The following is a 21,798-nucleotide window of genomic DNA, read 5'->3' as shown; positions in this document are numbered from 1 at the left end:
GGTTTAGCAGTAAGAGTGCAAAGTCTGCCTGGAGGCTGTTATGTTCTCTACCATTAATGACAAGCCATGGTTTTAGCGGCTTGTGAAAAAACATTGCAAAGAGTTTATCCCATCCCCTGTATGAAATATTGGAGTGAAGAAGGCTTTTTGGATGCGCTCTCTCTCTAAACCAATTGCTGTGCCTAAGAATTAATAAAATCCATATTGAAGTGACAGCTGGTGGACAGAGCTGGCTTCTTCCTGCATCACTTGTCTCTCTAGTGGCTCATGTTCTGGGCTCAATGCACATTTATCCTTTTATTACGGCATTTATTGATTCTTATTTATTTATTTATTTTGTAACTTTGATTATATCAGCACTAGCTATTAACATCATCCTTTTCTTTTGCTCTTTAATTATGGACCTTCCAAGGGCATTCAACTATTGAAATAAAAATGCAGACAAGTGAGAATATATTTTTCTCAAAACTTTACATGGCATCGTGAACAAGTTTCCAGTTCATGTGCTACTTTGACTATTTCATATCTTGACAATATATGTGAGCTCTTATTCTTTTTCCATTATTCCTTTCACTTCTCCCCCTTCTAAACTTGTATATGTATTTCTGAATCTGCCAGAAACTTTAGACTGACTCAGGAGAACCATGGAAAGTGTGTGTCATAAAGGCAGGGATTCAAATGAACTTTAGAGAACAAATTGGTTTGCTTATTTATTTATTCTGGTTTTATGTGATAAGTGGCAGTTTTATGTGGTAAGAGGCAAAGACCATTCTTTTCAAGGGAGAGAATGTTAACATTTGTTTTCTAGGAAGTGGGATCCAATAGTTGTCTCTGTCAGTCTAGTGAGTGGTTTCTATTTTGACACACGGAGAAAAGAAAGACTAAGGTTGCCTTTGTTTTCTCCAACTCTGTAAGATGGGTCATCCAGGTAATTACAGCTTTACTTTAAAAAGAGTGTGAGAGAGAAAATCTTTGCCGCTCCTTGTAAGCACAAAGAAAAGACGCTTGAGGGAATTAAATTGCATGATGATTTTTATAAGGCATCTGAATCATTTTGCATTCCACCTCTAAAGCAGAAAGTGATGAGTTTAATATCATATTGTAGGATGTAACCTGTAAGTCTCTTGGAAGGCAGCTATGGCATCCAGAGATGTTTGAGCCTGGTTATTCATTATTTTCTGCTTAAAGGCTGAAGCAAATGCGACTTTGAGTCTTTGAGCTACCTCTAAATTTATTCCCATTCCTATTTGTACATGCTAGTGCATTAGAAGCCATAACTGGGGTGGGTTCTGCTGTGTAGATACTGACAGATACCCCTGTGGTTTAACAGCAGATAGAGTTAGTTTATGTTTTAAATGTGTTTGTGTGTGCTCATGTAAATGCACACATACATTTATTACCTTCATTTTCCCATTAAAATTCTCTCTATCTCAGAAAGAATCAATTTCAGAAGGTCACCTCTCTGCTGATTTTTCTGAAGTTCCCAGTAGGTGACATTATATCTTTAATAAAATGTTAATTCTGTGATCCTGCCTAAATTGCAGGAGATCAGTAATTATGTCAAAATCTTCCAGAGAACCTCAACTGAAATATGAAACTTTATTCCCTAGCTTAAATTTGTAGTGTGGCAGTGGTCGAAACAGTTCCTACATGTAAAGTACTTATGAATATGTATGATTCTAAGAAGAGAGAAGAAAAAACATTATTGTTCAGGAACATACCTTAATTTTTTTGCAAAACTTGTCTGCAAACAAATTGTCAGTTACTTGCATCATGAAGTGGCAAACATCAAGTTTAACGTCCCAGTGAGTGGACTGTTATTGTCTGGTTTAAGGCCACAATATATTTGTATCTGTGAATAAACAGAATTTTTCCACATAGGAACTCATGTTATATTAAAACATTCTGTAAAGGAGAATGCTCAAGATTGATAAAATAATGAATGTGATGAGAAACGTGAAACACTGAAATACCATTCTCCTCCTATGCATCAGTGTCTCGGAGTAGTAGATCTAAGTGGCAGTTACTCTAGCAATGTTTAAAAACTTACTGAATAGGATGGATAGTTGTGAATTTGGACTGTACTCACTAGGCGGGAATATGTGAAATAGAGTTTTTTATAAGTTCAGTAGGAGGTTAAGGAACAAAGAGTAAAAAAAACCATTTGAATAGTTATTGTAGTCTCACTTAGGAAATTGCTTTTGAAATATGTTCTAATGAATGACTGGATAAATGTTTTTAAACCCTTGTCTGGGTGATGAGCTATCTGTTGAATGTCATGGTTTACAAATAAGCAAACTGGAAGCTTAGCCTTTAGGTGAAGGTGGTATCTGTGAAGGACACTGTTCCTTCACAAATAACCATTGTAACCAGATTATTGGAAAATGGTTTTGATGATCAAGAAAGATCTTTAAAGGAGTTTCAGGACACCAAGAGATTCTCTAAAGTTCTCTGGAACAATTTTATCAGCAATCATTTAGAGAGAATCTTTGGAGAGTTTAGTAAATATTCTCTAGTGATACTGTGTTACACTGGATGACTTTGATCAATTGAATACTAAGCTGAGGCTTAGATGAGCCATGTTCTGCAGGTGAATTTCTTGCTGGAGAGCCTATGGAAAGTTATCTTAGTAATCTGTGCCTGTGTCCCTTTTTGTAGACACCTTCTTCAGGAAACAATTTGATAACTATGGATGAATTAGTATGGCACAGCATAAATCATACAGTTTATGCCAGCCCATTTATTCCTATTTTTTAGGACACAAATTATACTAGTCTATTGTTACATATCATATATGTACATATCACACTGTGCTTCTCAATTACTCTATATTATCTGTCCCTACAAAGAATTCTGTCTAGTTGTTCTGAAATAAGTATGACTTAGGTCACTGACTTCTATGTGAAGGACATTCATGCTTTATAAATATCCTGTTTAACTAGATTATCTCCTCACTTCATCATCAAATCGCTGTTTTGAGACACTACAACATGTTCTGTTTTATGGTGATATGCCAGTGTGCATCTGATCTCATCAAATTCTGTGTCTGATGGGGAAAATATCTTATGAAAAATAATATTAGTTAATCTTGGTTTTAATTTTTGTATGTTTGGAGAGAAAGAAAATCCTATGTGGTATTTCATTCTGTCAATGCTAATCTTTCTCCTCAGTGCTATATCTCCGAATAGCAGATGTATGCTTTATTGCAGTGTTGGTCCTCTATAGCACAGCATAATGTTTTGGCAGGAGCAAACAATTTATTGTATTAGAGTCAAATACAATCAAATGTTCCTTTTCCTATGAAGTGTGGTCAGATATTGATATTGCATTAGGTAACATTTTAACGTAGAGGGGGCTTAATAAGATGCAATATTACTCTCTCTAGGCTGTTTAATTAAACAGTCACTGCGTATTGTACATTGGTTTTCTGCCAAGGGAAAGTAAATCTGTATCGTATTAATTTCACATACCAAATGATATTCTCCCCCCATTAGGGACTCTCTAGAAGAGCTGACACTGCTGTCACATGAACTGCATAATACAAATGCATTTTGTATTACATTGGACTGTCTTGTAGCTCAGTATTCTCCAGTAGCCTGAGCAAGCGCTGTGTGCAGATGAGATGTGACTGGAGAGCTATATGTTGTGTTTTACTGGCCAGGTTCCCTGTTTGCCACTGAGGGGTACAGGGCTAAGCATTGTAATCTCTGTCCTCCTAATAGAGCTCTTCCACATCCCCTTGTTGGGGCAGGGAGATCTGAACTGTAACCTTCTGATCACTGGAAGGGTTCTTACTGGCCCTATGGTGGCCAGGTGACAGAGGTGGGTTTGTCACCGTCTAGTCACAGAGCATCATTTGTTCAGGAGGAGAAGTTGCAACAGTTTGGGGAAACTGGGTAAACTAGTGGTATCTGCTCTGGTAGCACTTTTTACTACTGGATGTTGCCTTCTCACTGCTGTCAGTGGCACCATATGTGGTGATCAAGGTGAGCATTCACTCTTTGCCACCGATGGAAGGGGAAGTAGTATTACTTATATATGATGCAAGGAAAAAGATACATCCCTGAACTGGAGACTTGAACAATGTTTCCTTACAGAGTATTCTGACACTGAATTACCAGCCTGGGAAGGACGTAGGGAGAGCAGGCACTTCTATGTTAGGGTGTTCTCATGTTTTCTTTTTAAGTAAGAGTGGCTGCAGAATCATGTGGGAAGCTACCAACAGAGTGACATTCAAAGCACTTCCTTTTCGGAAATTGTTCTGTTGAATTCCTACTAGAAAGCAGACTAAGGCAAAAACATTTGTAGCATTTCTTCTTATAAACTGCACAGGAAGTATTGAAGTCCCATTTACACATTGCTGAGCCTGTCTTTCCTGTCAGACACCTGCATATTGTGACTTAGAACTGTGCATAGATGGAAAAGCTATGCCTAAACAGTCATGCTCTGGAATGGAAAGGTGCATATTTTTATTAGTGGCACTAAGCCCTTTAAAAAAGCGAAGAGCAATGCTTTGGCTCTATTTTGCACAGTGTCCAGTGCTGCATAAATGTTCCAGCCTTCTCAGAACACGTGAAGAAATGTCTGTCATGGTCCTGCGGTGCATCTCACATGCACCCACTAAGAGGCCTGAGTAGTTGGATGCATCAAAGCAATACCTGTAACATGGCTCTCTGACACTGGCACCGTGGTTAGACTCAAGGAGGGCAGTATTGGATTTATGGGAGGCTTCACCTACATAACACAGTTATGATTTATCTCATGCTGAATGTTTTGTTGTTGTTGTTGTTTTCCCTCAACAGAAGATTAACCTGGAGTTCTATATTGACATCCATGCCCACTCCACCATGATGAATGGCTTCATGTATGGGAACATCTTTGAAGATGAGGAAAGATTTCAGCGACAGGCTGTTTTTCCCAAGCTACTCTGTCAGAATGCCGAAGACTTCTCTTACGTAAGCAATGTTTCTCTTAAATAGCTTTTTCCAGCTTTATTTTTTAATGATAAATCTCTCGTTTAATTGGATTGTGTAAATTTTATTTTAACATTAATAGAAGACTACTTAAATTTTTTGTCATTATCAGCTACCATGTTCCCTCTTATCCAAAAGTGGTAAGTTGTCATCTTATGCATTGTCATTAGACACATGGACAGAAGCAGGTTCTTCATCCTCTATGGTATAGCTTTTGATTCTGAATTATTTGAACACTCAATTTTTATCAGAAGATCTTTTGTCTTTTGATAACTGGATCAGCTTTATTGTTTCATTTATTATATTATACTATATTGGCAATTTTTCTTAATGTGTACATTTTAAATAATAATATGATAGCAAATAGAAGTAAAAATAATAAATTTGAAAGAAAAGACTAGATAATTTTATGCTGAATGTCGTGAAAAGGCAATGTATGCTTTTAAATTCTTTGATATTATCACAGAAAACAGTTCAAGAAAATTTGCAATTGCTCAATACATGTCTTGGAAGAAAGTGTAGGTACCTCTGGATATTGGAAATAAATATAAACTCCTATAAATGAGTTGGAAAGGGGCAGATGTTTTCAGAGTAAGTTTCAGTTAAAGTACAATAGATCCTTATCACACATTTGTCATTGCAACTCTGCAGAAGTAGATTTAAGACTTTGGTCCAGTGTGTTGCAACTTTGTGTCCGTATATGACATCCTGGTCCTTTCCGTAGCCTCTTTTATGCATCAGTTTGCCTTGAAAGCTGTGCCAGCAGAACATACAACACCCAAGCCTGCCTGCAACTGCTTGGTTGCTTCTCCTGGCACACCTTACACACCTGCAGAGCTGCCAGCTAGGCTCCTTCTATACAGCCATACCTTGCTCTGTTTCAATCTATGCCTTCTTTGCTTAAGGGGACAGTCTTCCAAGTAAGAGGTGTTTGGTATCCCATTTTGTTCTGCCTGAGGTGAGGAATATTCAGAAATGCCTCTCGGCCAAGGCAGTGGGAACTTCCAGCCATGAGCTGTGAGGAGGGCAGGCAGCCGATAACATTTGGCAGCTATATATCGGGAACAGGTTCAGTTAAAAATAACTGGAATCATGCACCAAGGAAAGAAGAGCAGAAGAACCTACTGTTTGTGCCCTGATTATATGTCTCTTCTTAACCCTCTTTGTTACCCACCATATGTTTTCCCAGTCTCTGTTGTCCCCTTTCTGCTTATACTTCATCCTTCTGGTGCTGAAAGATAAACCTGGCTCTCCTTTCAAGGACGGGGACAGCTGGGGCATGATGTCTGCCTCCTCTGCAGTGCCATCCTGTTCCAACCAGCTTGTGGCAGAGGTGGCAGGTGGAGGAGCATAAGGAACCCACAGCATTCCTTGTGTTTAGCTCTAGAGAAACAAGATATAAAAACAGATACAAAAGTAGACAAGTCTGCACAGCAAAAGAAACTGTAATTGGGGAAGAAGGTCTTTTTCATCATGGCAAGAGTAGAGAATATTTTTGTCTTGTGTTTATGCATATTGCACTGTGGAGTGTGAGTGGGAACTGAGTATAGAAATGAAGTTGTGCCACTGTTTTCTTGGCAGATCTGTCCCATCAAAAGGAAGGAGAAATTGAAACCTCCTGGTTCCTGTCTGTTTCTCTGTAGTAGTTTGTTTTATGCAAGGGTGGGAAAAAGTTTGGATTAGTCTCTGACTTCTCTAAGGCTAGGCAGAAGATATAATTTCCTCCATCCTTTCTGTTTTGAGGAGCGAGGCCTCTAGTAGACAAAACATTTCTTCTTGGGATTGGTAGTGGCAGCTGGCTGGGTAATGCCTGGGAGGGTGAGTGGTTGCTGTTGCTTCTTCTGTTGTCTCATAGTGTTGTTTAACTGTTGTCTATATGTTTCGGAGGTTTGGGAGACTGCTGCAGTGTGAAGATTTCTTTGGTCTACCACTGCAAGGGCTTCTCAGAAAAATGTCTGGAGTGCAGGACACCAAATCCATGCTAAATGTGGAGGGACATAGCTGCATCTGTTTGCAGATTGGAGCCTGGGGAAGAGGGAGTTGGGTTCAAGGAAAAGCCTGTCCGAGAAGACCTCGGTGATTGACTTTCTTATCCACACTTGGTTGTTGTTTCAAAAACACATTATATGGACTTGAAGATCTTAAAGGTCTTTTCCCATCTAAATGATCCTATGATTCTATAGATGAGGGGACATTCACAGATCATAGCAATGAAAATCTGCAATTGATAGAGGTTTAAAAATCTTGTGCTCAAGCGTGAGATTTCTCTCTATTACTGTGAGAGATTAAGTGTTCCTCTTAGCACAAGCCTCGGTTGACAAAGGGAAAATCTTTGAGAAAATGATGTAGAAAATAGAAGCTGATAGCTAAATAAACAGCTTGGCACCTCCCCTTTGACTCTCAATCTCCTTTCTGTAGCTGGCAATCAGATCTATATCATAGAATCATAGAATGTTCGGGGTTGGAAGGGACCTCTAGAGATCATCTTGTTCAACTCTCCTGCAAGGCAGGGTCCCCTAGGGCAGCCACACAGGAATGCGTCCAGGCAGATCTCGAAAGTCTCCAGGGAAGGAGACTCCACAACCTCTCTGGGCAGCCTGTGCCAGTGCTCTGTCACCCTCACAGGGAAAAAAGTTTTTCCTCATGTTGAGGTGGAACTTCCTGTGTTCTAACTTAAACCCATTATTTCTCATTCTATTGCTGGGCACCACTGAAAAGAGATTGTGCCCTTCTTCTTGACACCAACCTCTCAGACATTTATACACGTTAATAACGTCCCCTCTCAGCCGTCTCCTGTCAAGGCTAAACAGCCCCGAGTCTCTCAGTCTCTCTTCATAGGAGAGATGTTCAAGCCCTTTAATCATCACTGGTTGGTGTCTAGTGCACCACAGTTTGACCAGGGTGCTGCTGGAACTCAGCACATTGGGCTTTTAACTGTCTTCCTACTGATCTCTTGATATCGGAAGCTTTTTCCCTGCCGTCCATCCAAGCCATTTGTCTCGGGGCAGCTGAGGGGGTAGAAGTGTTGCAAAAGGTAACAGCCAAAAAGTGTTAAATGAGTGTGAAGAAAGAGGAGTGAATATTACTGCTGTCTACAAGTGGGAAAGTCTCTATTCTCTTGTTTTCAGCTTCAGCCATGTGGGTTATGTGACTGGTTGGAAATATCAGGCATGAAGCTTCCTGCATTTAAAAGAGGGGGGGAAAAAGTGTTGAAGTTTAAAAATAGTGTATGTAAATATGGGCTATTGACTGCTCAAAGGGAAGGGGGGGAAGTGCATCGTTAACATTACCAGGCTGGTGTTTGAAAGTGTGGGAATGGACCACTGTTGTTACTAATTAATTTTCCAAAGCTTCAGGAGGTCTCATTTACATTGTATGCTGCTGCGGCCATTTGTTGGGATTATAATACTTCAACAGCAGCACTTCAAGTGAAAACTGGCGGCTGCATGAAGTGTTGTCCATAATTGACTAGCTCCATGTCTTCACACAGCACAGAGACAATGTTCCATTATGTTATCCATTGACAGTATCATTGAAAAGATTACTCTCCTTAAAGCATCTGTCAACCTTGATTGATTTACAAGGGACAAAGAACTGAAAAGGTTTGAAGTGCGGGTACAATTTTTGCCACCATTTAGCATACATAATGGTTCTCCTTTGATGTCAAAAGCTCATCTTCTATTAATAATGCAGAGGGCTTTTGAATGCAGGCTACTTGTATGGAGTTCCACACTAATAACCTACTTGCTGTGAAATGGGATTCACTTTGGAGAAGCAGTCATTTGTCTGGGTTTTACATGTTCAGAATGAATCCCGACTCAAAGGGATTTCTTTCAGTGCTCTGCGTGATTGCAGCTGAGCCCGGCACGGGTTAGGGAAAGCAGGCAAACCCTAGCCTGCTCCTCCAGCCCAGAGTCTGGCAGGAATCACGCAGCCAGTTGCAAAGGAGCATAAACAACAAGCCTAAGATGGTGTGATCAAATGCCTTGTGCCGTTTTGTCTGGCAACCTTCTATTAATATACTTGAGAGTGCATTTCATGCCTGGACTGCTTTCTTCACCTGTCATTTCCAATAGGCCTTTTTATTTAAATGACAGCATCCAAGGGAGATGGGTGATTCGCGCAGGGGATGGATAGGGGATTTGCGCCTGCGTGCCTGTTGTAGGACCAATGACAAGTCAACCAATGTCTCTGTACCCCATCCATGGAGCGGAACACCTAACCTCACCGAACGCTTAACCTCAGAGTGGTCTGGAAGGCTGACTGTGGTTTGCAGGTAAAAGTTTTGAAAGAGACCAGAAATTCTTCGTTTGTACACAGTTTCAGAAGCAGAGACCTGCTTTGGTTTAGCTGGCAGCACGTGAAGAAGAAAGCGAAAGAAGAGCTAGGAAGTTTCACTCCCAAATAAATACATGAGGCATTCTTGGGCAGCTGTCTGGGGAAAAAGGACAAATTCTGATCGGAAAAGATTTTATATTTTCAAGGTTTAAGAAGGATATTTTTGAATATTGGGGAGTAAATATAATCTGTAAGAAAGCTCTAACAATGAGAGCTGACAAGCTCTTTTGAAAGGCTGACTCACTGGGTTTTGGGAGCAGCTGTTGACACCATGTCTGAGTGCTTTACACATCAGCCATGGCGAGGAGTCGTTGCAGTATTTGGAGGGGTGTTCTTCATTTGACCTTTCTTGTTCTGGAGAGTGGATTAGTCGTAACAAGCAGACACAAGCACTTCATAATTTCAAGAACCTGCTAGTCTTCGGGGTGGCTAATTTTGACCTTTGTGACAGTATGAGAGGAGACCATCTGTTCTTTCTGGTTCATTTAAAAGAAACAACTCTAGCCATTCTTGGATGGCTTTATCACTTTGTAAAGATTTCTTTTCTTTGTAGTTAAAGGAAAAAGACTAGTCAGAGGTACTTGGCTTAATCTCATTGGTTTGTTGGTTGTTTTTTTTTTTCTCTTTTGGACTCCAGAGTGGTGGTACTTGGGATACACTTGAGTTCGCATTTAATTTTCTTTTCTTCAACCTCCCAGCAGAGCACCTTCCTTTGAAATACTGTTTGTCATCCTTTGTGTCCTGTGGTTACCCAAAGGCCATGATAAAAACTTGAGGTCCTGTTATGTTGGACACTGGCTAACTGCTGAGAAAGTCCACAACCCCAAAAGTTTCCAGACATGCTGGGAAAGAGACAGAGAGTGGATGGGAAGTGACTTGCATGAGGAAAGTGGAGAATAAAACTCAGGTCTCCAAACTGCCAGTCTGGTTTCTTTGTCAGCAGTTTCCTATGTTTTATACCATGCTGCACACTCAGCAGTGAAGTTTCTGTACAACAACCCACCCAGTTTCCTTTAGGGAAACATTTTGTTCACCCCAGCACCATAACACTGTGCTCTAAAACATATTTTTGAGACTATCATTGTCTCAGCAATATGTGAAAATTCAGATATAGAATGATTTGGCTTTTCTAGCCTGGATATCTAAAATTGAACAGCCAAGGACAAGATTTTAATCTATCTATATTTCATATTTTCCTTTTATCCACGTATTCCAGGTCTGTTGTTCTCATTTCCACAGCACCCCCATCATCCATCCAAGCTTTCTTAGGGAAGGTGTGTTCCTTCTAACAAACTTCCTCCCATTTACCTCTGGCATCTTGCTGGGTCTTTATCACTTACCCTGGCTGGACACCTCCCTCTTGGTCTTGCAATTCCCATTACCAATCCCAGTGTGTTTTGGGCCATGTCTTAAGGAAGTGCTGGCACAAGTGCCAGAGGGAGTAATAGCAGTAATAAGCAAATCCCAGTAATCTTTTCAGAAATAAAGAAGAACCAGTTTGTATTGCATGTGGTGGGCGGGGAAAGGGAAGTAATGAGCAAGTTGCTCAGACCTAGAAGTCATCCCAGAGTATAATCCATGCTCACTTGCACCGCTGCCTCCTAAGTGCATCCCTGCTGCTTTTGGCCAAAAAGACCCTTGTCACAGAAAGGCAAAAGCCTGCATTCAGGTAGGTTTTGTTAACATCATGCAAGCATAACAGATCTTCTCAGAAATCTCTTAAAACCTGAGCACAACAAATGTTCCTGCCTTCCTTTTTGTTGTCTTGTACCAGGGCATTTCCAGGAAGACAAATACAGCTGTTATATGCTTTAGCACCCCTTTGGGATGCATTTCTGTTTGCTGCTTCTTGGACATGTTGCTCCACAGGTTTATTTATTTAATTAATTATTTTTCCTGGCAGCTGGGTGAGGGGAGAGAGGAAACAGGATTCTGGTGACACAGGGAACAGATTGTAAAGCCTAAGCATTGCAAGTTTTGGTCTCACAAGAACTCTGCCCTCTGGAGAGTCATGGCTAAATGAAATTGCTCCATTACATCGTGCTGAACCAGTCCACCCCTCTTTTTATACAGAGGTTTGAATTAATTTGTATTGCAAAGAGAAGTAAAAGGTGGAGGAGGGGGTAAAGTGTTTGAGTAAAGGAATTTTCTTTCAGTACCTTCTTGCTGCATTGTTTGTGCATATAGGAGTTGACAGTCCTGCCTCCATCCACACACAGGTAGAAATTTTGAATATCCATAGAAGAAACAAATTTTCACAGGAATTTTATGCTTTCTTTTCAAAGATTATCATTATCCTTACCTAATGTCAACAAGCTGGCAGCAGGTGACAACCTCACAGAATAGCACAAATAAAGGAGCTCCTTTACATTCAAATGCAAGCTACCTCTCTTGCAAAGCACTACAAATTTCACTTGACTGGGTCAAACTGTGCTGTGAAGAAGGGGTAGGAAGCTGGTTAAGAATCTGACACCTATTCCTCTCCCAGGTTCTTTTCCTAGGTATTACCTCTTTAATTATGTGATATTTTAGCATACATAGAATACAAGTTTGGTTTTGAGAACTGTTCCAGAGCAGTGAGAGAGCCCAGGAGGAGTTTCTACAATGAGAGAACAATGAGCTGTGCTGGGTTAGAGTCGTAGAATCATAGAATGCTTAAGGTTGCAAGAGACCTTGAAGATCATCTAGTTCCAACCCTCCTGCTGTGGGCAGAGACACTTCTCTCCCACTAGCTCAGGTTGCTCAGAGTCAACCTGGCCCTTGTTGCCCTGGAGCAGCATACAGCATGCTGTCCCTCCTTAGGAGGGGTTGTAATCTCCTGATATAGACCTACAAGTCAGCAGAACATTTCTTTGCCACAGAGCAAAACACTTTTTCTGAAGACTATTTAAAGCAACTGCGTGCATGATGGTTGTATTTCCCTTTCTGCTTCTCATTGTCCTAAGTTTCTGTCATTTGTATAAATTATTATGAAAGCACTCCCAGGAGACCGCACACATGCTCGTAAAACTATTGTAAAGAGAAGCATTGCAGGCTATTGCTAGAGGCTATTTTATTGTATATTTTGAAGAAAAGTCTCATTTTCTCCTGACAAATAGGGAAAAGGAGAACTCCAGAGACATGAGTTATTTTCTAAATGGTGTGATTATTCTGTAGAGCTTAGACTAGGAAATGCCAGCTCTGGCATATTTGGGGAAGGATGTGCTTTGAGAAGCAGAGATTTCTATTAGCAAAAAATGGGAGGAAATCAGATCTTTTCTTCATTGTTACCCTAAAGCATTTGTAGAACCTTTATTTGTGTGTATCACTGGTCATAGCTTAGGCTGGCTTTTTAAAGGAAGGTAAGTTCCAGACTAATTCTGTGGTTTATGGGTGATAGGTCAATGGTTGAGTGGGTGATATTGTCATGTGTGGCTAATTGCCATTCCGGTGACAGGGAGAAACAGATTCACTGAAGAAGGAGCTTGAGAGGACCTGAGAAAGTATATGTTGGGAGATGGTACACTCTGTGTGTGCACATGCGTGTGTGAGGAGGCAGAATCTAGTGGCAAGAGGAGCTCCAGCTGAGGTTTGCTTAGAGAATAGGGTGAGATCTGCCTCCTTCTCTTGCCTTTTCTGAGTAGGTTGTGAAGGGCAGCATCCCAACTCTGTAGGGAAGCCCTTGACTGACTTTATGAAGGTCTCAGGTAAGCCTTTGTTTGGCTGCAGGATTTTAAGAAGCTCTCTCAGAAGAGCTGCTGTTTTGATTTGGATTCCAGTTGCTTTAGCTGCTATGGTGAAGCCAATGAACTCAGTAAGCATCTTCAGTGCTGTGGTGGGAGCTGCGAGTACAATCAGTTAGAGTGCACGTGAGGATGAATTCTGAGGAAGGTGAAACACAGGCCAAATCGCTGCACTGGTGCTGCCAGTGTACTTGGTACAAGGTGCAGAGACAGGCATCGGGCTGCAGAGATCTCTGTCAGTGCTGGAGCTGTACACCAGAGCACTGTAGAGAGCAGAGCACAGATATCAGTGAGCAGTGAAAAGTGTAGGTATTATAGTCCTTGCAGGTGGGCAGCTGGAACCCTGAAGCATGAAACCCAGTTGTTTTTCTAACTAGTTACCAAAAAAGGGAGCTTATTTTGTAGTTTTGGTTTTGAGGCACAAACTAAGAGCTTATAAAGCTTCCTCCTTCTATGCCCTCTGCTAATGACCATGCAAATATGTGTTTTTATCAGCAAACTTAAGCAGGCATGACTGAAAGACACTTGGGAGGCATGGGGAAGGGGAAAGATGTGGTATTCCTTCACTACCCATTAAAGGGATAATGAAGCCCCTCAGGGAGCAGATGTGTGTGTGGTGACAAAGTACCTTTAAACTGTTATTTCTCTGAGGAGAATTGCACTTTAAAGCCTGATAATGTGGTGCTAGGTAGGTTGTGCACATGATACTGCTACAAATGTGATGCTGCCTTTGAGAAAGGGTGATTGCTGTCTGTTTTCCTCTGAGCAGGAAGAAGGCAAAAAGAGACAGGTAGTAGAATGGTGAAGACCTTTTAGGATCTGAGGCTATTTGGTCTTCATGTTTCAGTTTCAAACTTTTCTCCCTCACATTCTTTGGACAGGTCAAACTCAGATCTTTGCATGCCTTTTCTCACATTTCTGCAAAGCAAATTCTAGTTCAGGGGATATTATCTGGTTATACCCAAAGTTTGCTGGTGTTTCCTACCAGACAGAGAAGTTATGAAACACAATGCTGCCAAGTGCAGTGCCAGCGGTGAGTCAGTGAGCCCTTTTCATGGGAATATCAGTCCAATCTGGCTGTCCCTAATGGATCTGGAAAAAGTCCAAGTAGTGGGATCCTTCTTTGAAATGATCCTAAACTTTTCAAACTCTTCTCTTCCCAAATTTCAGTACTCACAAATAATTTTGAGATAAAATATGTTTTCCTCCTGTTCATCCAAAACATGGCAAAGCTACAAAGTGAGATGAATCAAGGAGTAATGTTGAGCTCTGTTCCCATTGTATCAAATCTCTCCTCCCAGAATTCTTCCTCTCTGCCTGCTACCTCCTTCAAAACAGCTTTCTTCCTTCAGGATTATTTTCCTTTCTCTCTGTCTTTATTTTTTTTTAAATTTTATTTTCATATATAAGCCCATCTACATTTCAGGTGCTGGCTGCAGCTTGTTAGTAAAATGAACTGGGAGAAGGCTGCCTCATAGCAGCCTCCCAAATGCCATGATTTCCAAATCCCAGTTGGCATGGAGTTGATACTGTATCACAAAAAAACCACTAACACATATGCTTTCCACTCTATTAAGAGAGTTAATGGAGCTGGTGAGAGGTGGATGTGAGGAAGGAGTTGTCTTTTGAAGGGAAAAGCTTCCTCAGTGCTTCCAGAGAAGTAAGGAGGTGAGTTTTGCTTGTGAGGTAGCTCGACGGGCTACCAGCTGCAAGAACGGCAGGGTCAGAGCAGTGACTGCTGGGCACACCATGGCATAATTAGCGCTATCCACATGAGGAAAGTGAGCTGCCAGTTGCACTCCTCTTATAGCACCCCGCAGAGAGGCAAACAGAAAAGACACAATTTGTAGTATTGCTATTTACAATCTTTTGTGGCAAAGACTTCAAATCCAGTGCATTTCTGTGTTCTCTTCCTAACTTTTGCAGGCTTCAGTAAAGCATTCTAGAAAATAAGAGTGAGTTACAGCTGATATTGTGAAACTCTTCACCAAGATGGGTTTGACATGGTCTGGGCTCCAGTCCATTTCCCAATGGCATGTCTATTGTTCCTTGATGACAAGCCTGTCATTCCTTTTTTCTAGAGCACTAACTACTAACTTTTTTATTATCACTTTTTTTGCTACACTGGGTCAGTGAGTTTGAGAGCTCATAGAGGTCAGACCTACTTTAGAAAAAAACCCTTTCTCTTCATCTATAAGAGCACCATCAGTAGATAACTGGTGAGGTTGTAACAGTCCTGATTACACTTGGCCATTTCTGGTGCTGATAGGTGAAGAACATGAAGCAATTTGTATGCATATTCCTAGTTTACCCTAGTAGGTAAAGTGCTTATTGCTCAACTACAAAACAACCAAAATGTGGGCAGTTTGTCTGGCTTTGGGTTGTTAGAGGTCTTTTTTAGGAACAGTTAATCTCAGTTGTGAAATACAGCTTATTTTCCAAGTGGAAATGTCATAAGTGGCTCAGCATATTTTTAATTATATGTTGTAATACATATAATTATGAATCCTCTTACTATTTACGTCTTTGCTGTTCTCCAGAAAGGATTTCTAACATGCTACATCCTTTTGTAAAACCCTTCCTGGACCTACATCATCTATCAGCAAATGAGAAGATCTCTTTATTCTGAGTTTCATGCAGATACTGTTTGTGGGGACAGATGATCTTCAGGGAAATGTTCACGTGCACATTAGAGTTCCAGTTTTTGAAGGTATATGCAGTTTGTTACTTCCTTCCACAGGCACATAAAAAATCAGTTGTGTTGCAGTAGATATGAAGAGCTGGTAAAATTTATCTGTTGGATTTCAAGAACCCCCTAGACCTTGATACATCAGAAATTCATCTTTCTCAACCTGTCAAAGCCTATGACCAGATTTCTGTCTGGTTGTTGATTTCTGCCTAATTACTTTCCGAGTAATTTGTACCTCATCATATCCTTTCCTGCTGGGTTGGAGAAACACCTTAGGATTGATTGTAAGTGATGCGCAGTCTATACCTTGATTCTCATGCCAGAAATCTGGCAAGGTCTGACTGGCACAGTGGTCATATCTTGACCCTTTTTCTCCCTAATGAGTTGAGCAATTTCAAAAGATGCCAAAGATTCCCCACCAAGTTCTGTATGAGAAAGTACCCTTTTGTACCCTGTCCCTTTGTCTTGCTATCAATGAAAAGTAGAAATGAAGATCCCATCCTTCACTGGCTGGACACTGAGCCTGCTTGACATTTCAGTCCTTGATGGCATCTCTTCTTCCACTGAACAGTAGGCCCAGATTTACTGAGTTTTCTCTCCATTTTTTCCTTTCATGTAACGTGAGTCCCCTGTGAAGTCACACATACACTGAGGAGGAGGCCCACCAGGAGAAGCTCCCACGAAGCAGAACCTCTTAGATTCCAAGTCCATCAGGATGCCAAAGGGTCGACTTGGGCAAATTCAGTCTCAGATGTGTGAGAAATGTGCTATTCTCTCTCTTTGTTTTTTTTGGAGAGATTCTTGTGATAGATTGATACAGGCATACAGAGGCAATCAGTAAACGGTCTGGCCTTACTTTGTGAATATGGGCTGTCCAGGGCACTCATTCCAGTAGCTGTTAGCAGGATGATGGAGCAGTGCTGAGAAACCAAGAGTATCCCTTAGCCATATGGGAGCCATCTAAGCTGTTAAGCTTGCAAGCTAGCAAGGGGTTGAATTCACTGAGGACAGACACTATGTGGTAGAGTGTTTTTACTGACCAAGAGACAAGACTGCCCTGGAGACAGGAGTACTAATACATTGAGAGATCTGATCAAGGGCCAAGATTATTTTTGTTTTCTGCTTTGAGACCACTCCAGAAAGAATTTCCATGCATTTTTTTTCTTATTTCATTCCACGCATCTCTTTGTCTGCTGCAATGTCTGAATAAGTTCCAATTGGTTTACAAATTTCTTTGTGCTGCCTGGATGCTCACTATCATTGCCAATGGGGAAGCAAGTTATACTGAAGGCATTTAGCACAACATGGGCAAGAGGAATGAAATCTGGTAAGAAGGCCTGAGGCAGCTGCCACTTATGCCTGAGATGCAGAGAGAGGGTCAGCACAGCTTGAGGCTCCCAAGTGTGTATGAAATCCAGGAATAGTCTTCTAGTGGGTTTCTTCCCACCAGAAAGTGGGGGAATCCTTCACCCTGTCCTGCTCTTCTTTTTTTAACACTGGATTCTTGTTGCTTGGCGCCTCCTAATCCTGTAGATCGCTATTTGTTCACTGAATTTTCTCACACAAGAGGGGAAGCAGAGTCCTTCTGTGAGCTTTACTGTATCTGTGTGTTTTACTAACGAATTACTGTTGATTTTATACAAATATCCCTCTTTAAAAACTTCAAAGTCTTTGGTGTTTCACCCCCCACCCTCCCGACTGTACTTTTTGCTGTTGCTATTGTTGACACTCCCATGCAATTCAGCCTTGGAGAAATAAATATTTGTTTAGCTGTTCTCCTGCTGTGCCTGCTCAGTGCATTTGCTTAATGATGACTTCAGCTAAGCTTTGCAAGGGTTTTAAGGCAATAGATTCTCCCAGAAAAATAAGAGGCTCATTTGCTGCCAATTTTACATGTTTTCTTTCCTTGCTCTTGCCCCTCCCTTTCCCCCATCTCTTTTCCCCAGATTAGAGTTTGATTAAATAAAAGTGGATGCAAAAGGCTCTTTCTTTGCCATGATACTACATGACTCCCCACAGCCGTAGTTTCAGCATTATGAGTTGCCAAGATCAGTTCTGGTGAGGAGTCAAAGTTTTGCCTGTTTGTTTCTCCACTCCATTTATCTTGACTCGGAACAGTGCATACAAGGTTGGACTCAAGCAAGTACCTGCTGCCCTTCCTTGCCATTAATCGAATTTTTGTTAATCAGTAATTTCCTTCTTTTTGTCAAAAAAATCATATCACATCCTGGCTTATTTTAGAGCCAAGTCCACACCACTGTTACAAAACATGGACATGTTCATATTTGAAAGGTTTATGTTACATTTTTTTTTATTCCAACCTTCTTGAGTCAAATCAGAAATCTTACTTTTTACTCAAGACATCAAGTTCATCTATGCCATCAGATTTGTTTCAAAATGATGGTGGAGGTAACTTCCAATATCCACATTTATGAACTTAAATGAATGTTTAGCTTCTTTTTATTCCTAGAAGTGCAGTGTTACCTGGCAAAGAAATGAACAGCTGATTTTATTCATGCCATTGCCATTTCAAGTAATTTTGCACAGCTGAATCAGGAACTCTTCTGTTAAATTTGGAAAAGAAAAAGAAAAAAAACGAAAAAAGAAAAAAAGAAAAAGAAAAAAAAAGAAAATAAAACCCCACAAAATAGCATTATAAAAATTCAGACTCTGGAAAGATCCAAATTTTGTTTTCTTTTTTTTGGCCATTTAGAAAACCTTCTTCAAATTATTTAAACTACTTATGTTTCACTTTTGAAATATGGCAAGTATAATTTTGCCAATAACTAGATCCAACTTCTCAGCTCTTTTCTGCCAGAAAGCAAAAATCACTTCAGTGAAGTAATACATCAGACTCTCTCTTCATCTATTTCCAGCTGATGAAGTTTCAGCTTGCAGCAGAGATTGTTTTTTATTAGGCCCCGAGTACATGACCTGGCACTTGTGCAGCTGAGTTTCATCTAACTAGTACCACTCTAGTCCTCGAAGTCATCCCCCTGCCTTTTTTTTTTTGTATAATATTCACAGCCTCCTCCATAATGATGATTCATTCCACACTGTGTCATCAGCAAATTTTGTTGGCATGGTCCTCCTTTATGATGCCAAGAACTGTGATGAAAATATTATATAAGATTTATCTCAAGAATCAGCTATGAGGAATTCAACTCATAACCTTCCACAAGCATGACTGAGAATATGGGAAATAGAGCTGAAAAGGACCTCGTGTCCAAACTGTATCCCAAGCACATGAACTACACTCAGCAGGTACTTGTCCAATTTGTTCTTAATCATAATTGATAGGATTCTATAATCCTCATAGATACTCCATATCATAACTGAGTCTCCGAATCACTGGAGTACTTCTGTGCCTAATGTCTGTCCTGAATCACTTCTATGACATTTTCCTTGTTTCCACTGTGCAACCACAGACATAGAATTAGCTCATTGCCCTTGTGAGTGATACTTCCGCTCACAAACCACAACACCATGTTCTGACAGGTTTGCTGTCTTCTTCCTTTGAGCTGGCTCCATAAACCCTTGTTCATCAGCTGATGCTTTCATGTATTCAAAGTTCCACCACAGGCATTCATTTGAACATGAAGCACGATCCATTGAAATCAATATTTCCTTGACTTATGAAGCGATCCCCAGAGCATGATCATTGTCTTTCATGTTTCTGAATTTTAGCTGAATACAAAGCTTCCCTCGGTTTCAGTAGTCCTTTGAAGGCTTCTTTTGCAGAAAGTCAGAGAACATTCCCTCTTGTAGACCTCTCTAGGTATTCCATGTATCAATTTAACAATTAATTGCCCCATCAGTCCTTAGGAGTGCTTTACCTCCCTGTCCCATAGGTGTTCAGGATATCTTCAAGGTTTCTGCCATATAACGTGGAGGAAATTATATGACATCTACATAACAGAATACATTCTGTGTGCAATTTATCACAAAGCTAAATACTACGTTACCACAAAGACAACAAGTTGCATTTGGAAACTGCTATACATAATGCTAATAAGAAACCCAATTCCATCTTATTCCAATTAACCTGGAAAGCCTGCCTTTTAATAACATGAGAGAGACTTCAACATATTCAGAATATTAATAAAATTAAAGGTATTTCCATTCTTTATATCCTCTAGTATACACTATTAATCAAGAATTGTTGCTCATTTCAGTATTAGCCTGTTTTTCTCATGTGAGAGGAGTCTAACATTTTGCACCATCACATCTAATCTTTTACATAGGAAAGCTAGTTTTGACAAGAGATGGACTTGATAAATACTGACATTATGTTAGCAAGAAAAGATATTAGCCTTAAGGCTCAAGAGGAGGACTCTGATTAGCTCAGAGAATTCACCATGGGCACAATGACTGAATAGTAAGATATGTTAGGAGTCCTTCATGTTTCGCCACCAACATAAAAGCTTAAAGCAGGAAATATTAGGGCCTTTTATGCAACAGATCCAAGTTGGATCTACTGAGAACTTTATTTTCTCTTTTTTTTTTGGTGGTCACTAGCTTGTGCTGAGCCTGGATTGACTCAGCCTAATCGTTACGAGGTTTCTGAATAGAGACTGATATCCAAAATGAACTCAGCATCCATTTTTCTGTCTAGTTGGTAGAAACAAGCTCTGAGACTTCAATCAACCTGAAGATGAGCTCTCCTTTAGTCTCCACATGTCATACCTTTAAAGGAGAGGTAAAACTCATTTATGGATAGACTTGGAGTTTTCCCTTTCACCTCTCAAATGAATAGTCATAAAGCTATTGGGTTCTTAAAGACAGGTCTTCAGTAATAGCACAAAATGCTGCATTTATATTGTGCTGCTAATGCTGTAAAACAATACAGTATAGTTATCCACTCAGAGAGCTACACCTAGTTAACATTTAAGTTAGTGAAGTAGAAATTTGTGTGACCTAATTTAAGAACCAAATGCCTTAGGTGAGAAAGTTTCACTAAGACATAAATGCCGCTGTATTCCTACTTTGCTTAAAAGAGTCCAGGGTAAGAGGTGACTGAGAATGGTTATGATACGAGGGAGCTCAATAACCAAATAATAGTCCAGCCTGACTTTCGAGAATAGTGGGTCTGGAAGGTTCACTTTAAACTCTTGCATGTGACAGGCTTTCTTTGTGTTATCCAAAAGGGGAGGAGAAAACTGTGACCTACTTTAAGTGATCCTGCTTTGGCAGGGGGATTGGACTAGACAATCTTTCAAGGTGCCTTCCAACCCCTCACATTCTGTGATTCTGTATGAAAAGCTAATGTTCCTAGCAAATGGAAATTAATTTTGTGAAAATCTGCAAGGCATTATTTATAGTCTGCATGCCAAAATTGTGTTTCCATCAATGGTCTCTCCAGGCCATGGTCAGAAAACAGTACAGTCTCATATAGTATAAATGAGTTTTGGCAATGTGAATTTAACTCTTTTCTACTTTATCAGCCCTTGCCTTGTTGTACTCATGAATTCTATTCATGCATTCCTCCTACAGTCCAGTACGTCGTTCAACAGAGATGCTGTGAAAGCAGGGACAGGCCGGCGTTTTCTTGGTGGGCTGTTAAATGACACATCTTACTGCTACACTCTGGAAGTCTCATTCTACAGCTACATATTGGGTGGACCTACTTCTGCTGTCCCCTACACAGAAGAAGCATGTATCCTTTTGAAATCCTTTCTTCTGTTTCAGCATACGTGAACTGGGCACTTAAGGTAAATACTTCTATCTTGATAAGAGTTTGCTGAGATAGGAACACACAAGTGGAAATGTGAGTCTGCGCCTGATGCTTTAATTTCCCTCATATTGATTCTCTATACTGTGGAAATTCAAGAAGAGAAAGGCATATTAGATCAAATAAGCCATTTCCCTCTTGTAGGAGATTGTCTCACACACTTAGTATAGAAACTATTCCTGGAGAGCCTGTGATCCATTCCCTTCCACAGTCTTCTATTTCTTTCTTAATTTCCCTCCTTATTCTTTCATTATCCCTGTGTTTGTATTATTGTTTTAACAGCAAGCTGAAAGTGCATCTTTGGTACTGAGTTAAAAATCTCTTCTCCACCTTTGAACTGCAGCC

General features: G+C 40.4%; 1 protein-coding gene across 1 annotated transcript in view; it reads left to right on the top strand.

The window, feature by feature from the left end:
• AGBL4 (ATP/GTP binding protein-like 4) overlaps positions 1–21,378 on the top strand; it is a gene marked incomplete at both ends in the record, with an annotated part of 72,500 nt that extends 51,122 nt beyond the window's left edge. Inside the window, 2 exons of the mRNA XM_009868285.1 lie at positions 4,803–4,955; positions 21,216–21,378. Coding sequence (XP_009866587.1) covers positions 4,803–4,955; positions 21,216–21,378 — 316 coding nt within the window. The remainder of the gene's footprint in view (positions 1–4,802; positions 4,956–21,215) is intronic.
• Between the last annotated feature and the right edge of the window lie 420 nt (positions 21,379–21,798).

This window comes from Apaloderma vittatum, unplaced genomic scaffold (genome assembly GCF_000703405.1).
Source record: "Apaloderma vittatum isolate BGI_N311 unplaced genomic scaffold, ASM70340v1 scaffold8804, whole genome shotgun sequence".
Classification (NCBI taxonomy): domain Eukaryota; kingdom Metazoa; phylum Chordata; class Aves; order Trogoniformes; family Trogonidae; genus Apaloderma; species Apaloderma vittatum.
This window is presented reverse-complemented; position numbering and strand designations above follow the sequence as displayed.